Raw genomic sequence first — 10012 nt, forward strand, 5'->3', positions numbered from 1 at the left:
AAAATAGCAAGCAAAAATGTCAAATGTCATTACTAGTATTACTTATATAAAAAATAGAAGGTAAGCTTTTCCTATGATGGCTATAAGGGCTTATTAACAATACTCAAATGCTGTAATTGTAATTCTTGAAAGCCAACAATGCAGACTTGCATCATTAAAATGTCAGGATATATTAATTGTAATGAATTTTTTCCAGTATTTAGTCTGTTATGTGTTTGTCATTTTTCCTGGACAGGTCTGTGCCTTGAGAAAAGAGTGTTTTATAAACTCATTTCTGGACTCCATGCTAGCATCAACTTGCATCTGTGTGCAAATTATCTTCTTGAAGGTACGTGTAGGTGAAATTGCTGAATGGAATTCTGCAATATCTGTAATATGCATTTTGTTTTTTCTAAAAATTGTTGGGGTACGCTTAGTTATTTTATGTTCTAAATGTGTCTCTTTTACTACCCCTGCCCCCCGTTTTTCTTCCTCTGTGTAGAAACGTGGGGGAAGCCCCGCTGGGGACCAAACGTGAAAGAGTTCACTCGCCGCTTTGACCCTGCTGAAACGAAGGGAGAAGGACCAAGGAGGCTGAAGAACTTGTATTTCCTGTACCTGATAGAGCTGCGCGCCCTGTCCAAGGTCGCCCCGTACTTTGAGCGGGCCGTTGTCGACCTTTACACCGGCAACGGCCACGAGGATGCTGAGTCTAAAGCTCTCCTGCTAGATATCTTCAGGGACACCAAGTAAGGCATTGAGGGGGTTTTAGCAGCGGTTTGAAATTTTTAGTTCTATTTGGAAGTGAGACTAGGTGACTCCTTGGTAGGATAGGACAGGAAGGAGAGTAGAATGAAGAAATAAAATTTAAGTAATGGGAGGGATTAAAGGGGAATTTGTACATTTGATAGGACAGATTAATAGTTTTGAGGTTTGAATATACCAATCTTTAAAAACAAACAAAGAGCACTCAAAAAACCCCAAACAACTCAACACCCTAAGCTACTTCCTGTATGTTGCTTTTTCTGATTCTTCAGTATAAGATGCACATGATTTATTTTGAAAAGGAAAGAAGTACATACAGTCTTTTAATGGTCCACTGAGTAATTCGGCTTTTATCACAGACTTAACCTCTGGTAGTTTGGCCATCCCCTCTTCCTTCTATTTATTCCATAATATTCTTAAGTTCAGTTTCTTTGCTCTCCTTTTTGCTACTCTTTGTGATTGGTAACATGCTGTGTGGTTTCATTGCTGTCCCTTATCGTGGTCTTGCTCAGTAATTGAGATGTAGCCAGGCAATGATCAGCTGAAAGGCAAATATTAGGCCAGTTTCAGTATTAATTTGAACAAACTCTGAATAACAGATTTCAAGTTGCAGTGATTGCACAGTAAAACCAATACCACTGAGTATTTTTAAGGCCTAATCTGCAAGGACTAGGAACTCTTAAAAATATCTTACACTGATGGCATCAGCTGCTTACCAAGCTTAATTGAGCACTGTAGTTTATGCTAGCATTTGTTTTGATTGCATTTTGTCTTTATTAGGTCCTTCCATATGCACTTTGATGAAAAGTCCATGTTTGCTGGAGATAAAAAAGGAGCCAAATCACTAAAGGTAAAGCTAGTTTTCTGAATGACATCCAAAATACCTATTTTGGAGTTAGGCTGTGTTACTTTGGAAAGCCCTTCTGCCTACCACAAACACACTGCTAACAGTGAGATTTTATCCCTGCCTTTTCTAGAGCTGTATATGTGGCCTTTTAATCAACTTAAAGGTGCTGTCCTGATCCAAGAAGACTGAAATGTCTGGCTTTGTGCCTTGAGTCTGGCATCTGGACTGTGGTGGGGCACATGAGTATTACCAGTAAATGCAGTGGTGCTTATTTTCAAGTAAAGTAACTGTTTCATAATTATCTGGATAAAAAGAACCACCCAGTCATGTTTGCTTTACAAAATGATGACTTATATAATAGAACACAATATACAGTATAGTCTCATAAATATGATGTTTAACATTAGAAAACATAGTTCCTAGACATGGGAACCTAATGGGAATGCTGTACCTACCCATCAGCTTCTGGTGTTAACATGCCACTGGTGTAAATTGCAATTCCATAGTTGGTAATTAAGTTCTGTTTTAATATTTATTAACACTTACTTATTTCAGTAGTGGTTTGGAATGTCATCAGCATTACAAAAAATGCTATTAGAAAAGTGGCAGTGTTTTATCAGCCCAGCTAGTGTTTTTTGGACCTTAAAAAAATGAGATCAGCTTGGTTAGTTCTGCACTGTGCTTGCTCCTGCTCTGTCTGAAGTTGCACAGCAACAATCTACCCATAGTTTTGAAAATATCTTTTGTGAATTGTAGCTTGTTTGTCAAAAAGATGGTTTGTTCAAAAGGGATTTGAATAATGGAAAAAAAAAATGGGACACAGATACAGTACTTATACCTCAGAAAATTTGGAGGAAGTTGGTAGGAAATCAGTGTGTAGAATCCAGGCATTACCCTGCATATTCTGTATTTTTGGGGGATTTTTTTAAGAATTAACTGTTAGAAGTGGCTTGGTAACCAGATTCTGGATTGTCATGGATCTTTGTTATGGCCTGACTACATAAAAGAATGGTTTGGTCAGTTTTGGGTAGAGAATTGATATTCTAATGGTACTAGATTTCTAATGGTACTATATTCATTAAGGTTCTGTTTTTGCAAAGCTAACATGTACATTAGCTTAAGCTTTTTTATTTTGTTTTTAACTGATAGGAAGAATTCAGGTTACATTTCAAGAACATCTCCCGCATAATGGACTGTGTTGGATGTGACAAATGCAGGCTGTGGGGCAAGCTGCAGGTACAGTTTATTTTGTGTAGGTCTGTGTGTTCTGGCAGGGGCAGGTCTCAAGATAAGCATCTATTTCATTCTGGCAGGACACCTCTTACCTTAGCATACAAGCTTTCTGCACGTGGCCGGTCCTTGGTATCCTTACCTATATATTAAAAATTGATATATGTATAATTTATCATTAAGCATTTTAATTGTTTTTCAAATTGTTTATTTTGTTTAGTCAACAGCTGTGTAGTTTACTAAAAGGTAGAGTTTGTGTTCTGAAAGAGTTACTTTTAAAGCAGATGCTTCATGGTGAGATATTACTAACAGTCAATATCTTACCTGTATTCAGTGATCAGAGGAGCCTTGTAGAATCACTTATGGGAAACCTTCGTTTAAACACAGCAATTAGTTATTAGGGAATCCAGTGTGATATTTAACTCCACAAACTGAGATGTAAGAAAAAGAAATAATTCTGATTTTCACAGTTTATGCAGGGGGCAGCAAATTAATGCAAAGTTGCCCAGTAAAGCTGAAAGTTGAAAGCCAGTTTCATTTTCTTGGCTCCTACTGTTTTTATTTTACTGACAACAGTATTTTAAACCTCAAGACTAATTCTAAGTCTGGACTGAGAAAAGTTATTTTGGAGTGCCTGTTGTACTGTACCACTGTATTACATTAAACTTATCAGAGTGCAATTTTCAAAGAGTTTGCAGCATCAAAAATTTGTTGGTCTCTGCTGAATTTCTGGAGTTCTGCTTATCCTGTCCTAGTTAATACTTCTGATCTATTGTTGTTGTTCCTCCTCACTCAGAACTAAAGAAGGCCAAATTTCCTGACCCATAAAATTCTCTTGCAGCCAGCTTCAACCACTTCTTGTCAAAGCCAGTGGTTGCTTATGTAGCCCAAATAAAAGTGAAAATCAGAAAAGCTACTTCTGTTCTATTCCTGCATAGAAAAGAGAGATTGAAATTGAAGCTGCATTGTTTGCCACTAGAATTGAAGGTGGGAAAAGTGCATGTGTTGTGATACCCCATAAAAAAACTTAGTTTGACTTCAAAGGGGAAGGGGAAATGTGCTCCTGCAGGAGCTGAGGCATCTATAAGTGAGGGACAGGAAGGAACTGGAAGTTGTGTAATGGACATATTTTCATATGCATAACCAAGAAGAAAAGAGATGAGAAAAGAAGAGATGAAGATGACAAGGATGAAGAGCAAGTATACTTGAGGAAACAAATGCAAACCTGGTACACAATTGCTGTCATGCAATTGTATTAGTGCCCTGGTTTTTGTACAGTTATTTGGCTTGAGGGTCAGTATATAAGAATTCGTACTAAAATTTACCTAGATTACTGTGTTTTTTTTTTATGGTTTTATGAGTAATTGAAGGAATGATTTTACTGATGTTAAAACATTGGACTTTTCTTATAGACTCAAGGCTTAGGAACTGCTCTGAAGATCTTGTTTTCTGAGAAAGAAATACAGAGCCTTCCTGAGAACAGTCCATCAAAAGGTTTTCAGCTCACACGACAAGAAATAGTTGCTCTTGTAAATGCCTTTGGAAGGTAAAATATTATAATTTTAATAGTAGAAAAATATAAAACTTCAGTGCCAATACTCAGTTTCTGTGGAAAGAAAGTATTGTATGCATAGCTGTAGGTTTTGAAAGGCTTAATTACTACCAGTAACAGTGATAAACTTAATGCCTTCAAACTGAGTGTTAGCCTTAGTCTTCATTCTATGTTTGGATCTAATTCATCCTGTCTCAAATCTACCTTCTGCAAGATGAAACCTAAGTCTCTTACATTTTAAACAAATTGATCAAATTTATCTCCTTCAAATGATGAAACATTTTAACAGCTTTAAAAGAAGTTTACATAGAGCATGCTTTGCTCATTATGTTAGTTCTTCAGATCTTGAATACAGCAATCTGTTCCTGTTTAAACAATCTATTTAAACAATCTGATAAAAGATGTAATAAAATTTATTACCTGTGGTTAGGGATTTTTAGAAGTTTAATGAAGCTGGGATGATTAAACATATATATAAACTTTAATCCCTGTCATATATTCTGTTAATGTAAAATGGAGAGTCAATAGACCTTTTGAGAACAGAATTGTGTCTGAGGAAAAATCTAAAGGAAAATGAATGTGATAATTTGTACTTCTCTTTTGCTGAATTGGTAACACTTTGATGGTTTTTATTTTACAGGCTTTCCACAAGTATAAAAGAGTTGCAGAATTTTAAAGTTTTATTACAACAAACTAGGTAATGAAGGTCTTTGCACAGCCCAATAGTGAAGATCATTTACATTACTGCATTGAGCAGAAGGAACTGATCCTTACAGGACTCACGTGAACTGATGAAAAGTAAAATCAAATCCCAACTTGAATATTTATGTTTAAACTAGGAATGGTTATTAATTAGAAAATATATTTATGAATGGAATATATAGTTTTTAAATGTGTAAATTATGCTGATCTGTTTATTTTGTAAGTTTTCTGCTCACAGTTCTGTTTTACTGAAACTTCATAAATTTTCTTATTTCCTTGTCTTTCTGAGACAGCTGTTTTATATGGAAACATATGTACCTCCACCCTGACTTGGCCTGTCTGGAAAGGGGGGAAATCACTTCTGTGTCTCCCCATGTACTGAACTTCAGTGTATTCTGAGGATTTGGTATGTTAGTTCTGACTGTCAAAAGTAAGGAGGGGGAACCTCCAAACAAACAAAGAAAAAAATAACAACAAAAAAACTAACCACAAAAAGGAAATAAGGCTCTTGCTGAGTTTTAGCTTCTTACTGTAATAATGAAACTTACTTAAAAATAGCAAATTTACTGAGCAGAAATTTTTTCATGCTGGGCTTCTTTGCATCATGATGACACCAATTTTTTTACCTTTGTCTTGTGCTTTTCAGCACCCTTTTTTTTTTAAATTATTACTTTGTCTCTGATGCAGCAGAGTTGAAAGTGACTTTTCTGTAGCCCCTTGCTGCAGCCTTTTTACCTGCATTTACTTGGAGGTAGAGGTCAGGACAGGGAAAATGGTTAGTGGAGTGCTGCTAGCTGAAAAACCTCAGTCAATGAAATTTCTGTTTACTCCATATTATTTTTCTAAATTGTAATCACAAGTTCAGTTTCCAAAAGTTGTCTTTTTAGTGTCTTAAATGTTGAAATAGCACACTTGGTCTTTGAGCCATGGAAATAAATTTGCTCTTTATGAGTTATGTTTGAGTGCTATGTTAAAAGGTCAGTGTAAAAATAACTTGCTTTTGTAGTCACTTTTAAAAAAGATGCTTTTTAAAATTCATAATCATACTGACATTTAATGCCACATACTCTATCTATGCAAACCCATACTGTATCTTCTTTAAAAGGATATTCACCATAAAAAAACGGGTATGTTAATAACATTACTTTCGTAAAATAAGAAATTACTCATGTATCATTGTCCACAAATGTCAGTGATAACTTATCAGTGTCAAACCAGAATTCAGAAACAGCATTACCATTAGTAGCAACCAAATATTGGTTTAAATTTTAAATGAAGTAATAATTTCTTTTAAACCAGCATGTTTAAACATGAAGTTAGGTGTTATGAATGTAGGAAGTGCTGGTGCAGTGTAGATACATCTCTTGTTTTTAAAAACGAGTCTTCACAAAATTAAGTGCTCTTAAACATTTTTCACCCTATTAGATACTGAGTGACCTACTTATATAATTGATTGTAATTGTATTGGCTTCCCTACTGTGTTCCTTTACAGGTGAAATTTTCTGAAGGCTGGAATACACTCTGTCCTTTGTTTCCAGACTAGCCTCAAATTTCTACCTGACTGGAAATGAAATAGACTATTCTGCTGACACTTGGCTTTTATAAAAAATGCTGTTGCTTAAGAAAGTTAACCCCTTTGTGTCAAACTAGGATATGCTAAATGAAATTTAAAGGAATAGAAAGGGAAATAAAAAAAACAAAAACAAAACAAAAAAAAAAAAAATCCAAACCACCCTTACGAAGTTTTGGTGAGAGTTGCACAAATTGGCAGTGAACTGGTATCCCAGTGGAAGTTTAATTCTATAGGTAATTTGACATGGTGATAGGAGAAGCTGATGCCAATTTGGGGATGTTATGTTTTTTCCTAGTAGCCTCTCTGGCCTGTGGGCACCTGTGTCTGAGCAAGTCATCACAGGCTTTTGTTTTCTAGTTAGGTAGAGGAGCAGGAGGTTTCTCGGTGGATTCATCTGGCCTCCTCCAACCTCTGTATTTGCACCCTCAGAGTTTGTTGGTCTCTATTAAATTGAAGTGGGAATCTAGGTAAGTAGCTCAGATGTGAACAGCTGTGTTTGGTAGATGAGTTACACAGAATATCCAAATCTTCTGAGTAATTGTATATATTGAAAGAGTGTAATTTTTAATTGGCTGTTAATTCTTTGCCTTTTGGATAGACCTGCAAGGGCTAGAACTGTAGGCTCACTTGTGTGAGGAGTGCCCTATAACTGGGATTTATCTGTATTGTTATATATTATAGTGCCTAAAGCTTTAGGCAGGATTTTCTAGTTAAAATAAAAAACAAAACTGTATGACTGCATTGCCCCAGGAAGGACTTAAGTCTCAGAAACATTTCTTCCTTTTTTCCCCCTTCCTGTGTGGGGAAAGTGAATTGCTTCCAGCCTCCTCCTGGGGATGCAACTTGCTATTTTTTTCTTTTTCCACCTGTGCCTGGCTAAAATCAACAGACACTGAAGCAGAATCATGCACTTGCTCATGGGACAGGTGAGAGATTCAGGCATGCACATCCTGGACACCTGGTCCTGGCAGCCCTCGTTGGCACAAGGCAAATACTGTAGGGTAAGGACATAAAGAAATGTGAAGCTTTTCTTCTTTTCCTTTGTGTCATGGGAACACAGGAATGCAACTGAACAGCAAATTGTGGTCTAAGTGTAAGTTCTGTTGCACCTGAAGGTACATATTTCTTGATGATCAAATATGGAAGGCATTTTACTTCACTGTCATTGTAGAGATAGGACATAAGATTTTTCCTGTAACAAATCTAGTTGAAACAATTTTCCTGTCACCATCTTTTTTACTGTATTTGATGTACATTCTGTGACTATGCTGCCTATGAAGTTTTGCTGTGTGAGTTGGATGACTTAGTTCTTTATATGTTAAATTAAATTTTAAAAATTTACAGCTCTTTTTTTATACTAAAGAATAAGGTTAGTTACACCGTCCATGATCTGTAAACTATTTTAAATTCCAGCTCCCTGTTGGAGATCAGCTTGTCAACAGTCTACCATTCATTTCAGAGTAGCAGTACATTTTCTTGTACAAATGACACAATGATTGTAATCCCAGAGGTAGTGAGAAGACAAAGACAAAAATGTTTAGTTGTTCCCAAGTCATGGAGACTTGTGTGAAATGGTGAAAAAAGACTTGGTGCAAACTACATAGGTAAAAAGTGTGGCACTGTTGCTGAATAACTTGTTCTTCAGTGCCTGAGAAGGTAGATCAGAATATAAATTTTAAACAATGAAATATAGAGACTTGTGTAAGCTGGAATAATAAGTGTTTTCCTAGTTTTCAGCTGCTGATCTGTGCTGTCATTGTATGTGCATGAAATACACTGTGCCACATTTTCTTGAGTTGTGTTTGATGGTTGGGTTGCCTTTATCTGACCTTGCTTTGTGCTTTTCTGGGAAATGACCTGTAATATGTTGTAAATAATCTTGATGCTCATGTTTATAAAGTAGCAATCAGCAATTCATCACTTTACAATTTCTCCATATAGCTATCCTATTAAAATGTAATATTTATTAAAATCAGAATCAATGTTGGAACTGCTTATTGAGATCTAAACACTTCTGAATCTTTGCTATGTTTGAATCTACAAAATGCAAATTAAAGTATTTTCTGCTATACCTTCTTTTTGTGGATGTAATTTTTTGGTGTTTCATTTGAAAATATATTTTTTGCTTTTCATTTACCTTGCAATGACACTTGGTAGCTATTACCTAAATTTTTTGTAATAGTCATGTAAGAATAAAATTATGAGCAGATTTTCACTCTCACTTAAATTTCATTCAAAAGATGAAGGTAACCTGTGTATTTCTTGCTGTTGACATTGCACTGTGGTGTGTGTACACATCAGGAATCCATTGTAGAATTACAATATGTTTCTGTACGGATAGTGCCAAATGTAGCCCATGCTTAAGTCCGATTGTTTTAAGATACAAAAAGGCTTATTTAGAAATTAAGTCTGTTTTGTCCCTTTCTCAGAATATCTTATAAAATCAATTTTGTGAATTATTTTTGGTTTGTTCATCCAATGGGGGTCTTCATGTTGAAATTATTTCCCTAAAAGGAAAAGAAGTGTCTTTTTTCCTTCCATGTATGCATTTTTAACAAATTATCTTACTGAAAATTTGGTAGAGGTATTTCATCCCCAGCTTAGGTAAGTGCCTGTTACAAGGGTGATGATAAATTAAAGATCTTACCTCTCACATTGTTGATCAAATCTCCTGTGTTTTAGAATATTTAGTTCATTACTATGGTTGGTTACAGTCACTTGCCATTCCACTTTTTTTGTGTGCATACTGGACATAGGGCTGAAGTTTGTTCTAAGTGCAGAATTCTCTTACATTTTTACTGTGCAGCTGTTACTGCTGTGGACAAAATGAAATTCCTGCAGGCTTGTCTTGCACTGGGTCTTCAGGCAGTTTTGTACAAACATGATTGTAGAACTCCAAAGGGTTTAATAAAATTTCAGTTCTTCTCCCAATCCTGGGTTACTTCTTTTAATCTGACCGATACTTTAATAGGCTTTTTTCTTCCATGAATATACGTGAAGAATGCAATGTAAGTTTTGGAGGGCAAATACTTTACTTCTGCTGGAGGCAAGGCTCATGCTTTGGCTTTCCTACAAAGACCCCAAAACCCAAAGATGCTGTGGAAGTCTTGATGTGGGAGTATGGCACTGCTCTGTCTTTGGCTTTCAAGCAGATCTGATCAGATCTACTCCCCATCCCTTCTTTTTTTACCCTGTGTATTCTCTTTGAAATGTGTACAAGAATTCTCAACTATTGTACTTCTTGAAATCAAGCATGAGGAAAATATGAGCCCTGTCCACCATTTGGGCATGCTTTAGTACACCTCAAAATTGAATACTTTCATAGAAGTAAAGATTACTGGAAGTAGTGTATTTTTCTCCTTGG

At 35.8% G+C, this 10012-nt stretch overlaps 1 protein-coding gene across 1 annotated transcript in view; it reads left to right on the forward strand.

Annotated features, from left to right (window-relative positions):
* The window catches only part of ERO1B (endoplasmic reticulum oxidoreductase 1 beta), a 28961-nt gene extending 20242 nt beyond the window's left edge, over window positions 1–8719 (forward strand). The window contains exons 11-16 of the mRNA XM_063151600.1: window positions 236–328; window positions 482–728; window positions 1525–1594; window positions 2741–2827; window positions 4234–4367; window positions 5014–8719. Of these exons, the coding sequence (XP_063007670.1) occupies window positions 236–328; window positions 482–728; window positions 1525–1594; window positions 2741–2827; window positions 4234–4367; window positions 5014–5074 (692 nt within the window). The 3' untranslated portion in view covers window positions 5075–8719. The remainder of the gene's footprint in view (window positions 1–235; window positions 329–481; window positions 729–1524; window positions 1595–2740; window positions 2828–4233; window positions 4368–5013) is intronic.
* The last annotated feature ends 1293 nt before the right edge of the window (window positions 8720–10012 follow it).

Source organism: Melospiza melodia, chromosome 3 (genome assembly GCF_035770615.1).
Source record: "Melospiza melodia melodia isolate bMelMel2 chromosome 3, bMelMel2.pri, whole genome shotgun sequence".
Classification (NCBI taxonomy): Eukaryota; Metazoa; Chordata; class Aves; order Passeriformes; family Passerellidae; genus Melospiza; species Melospiza melodia.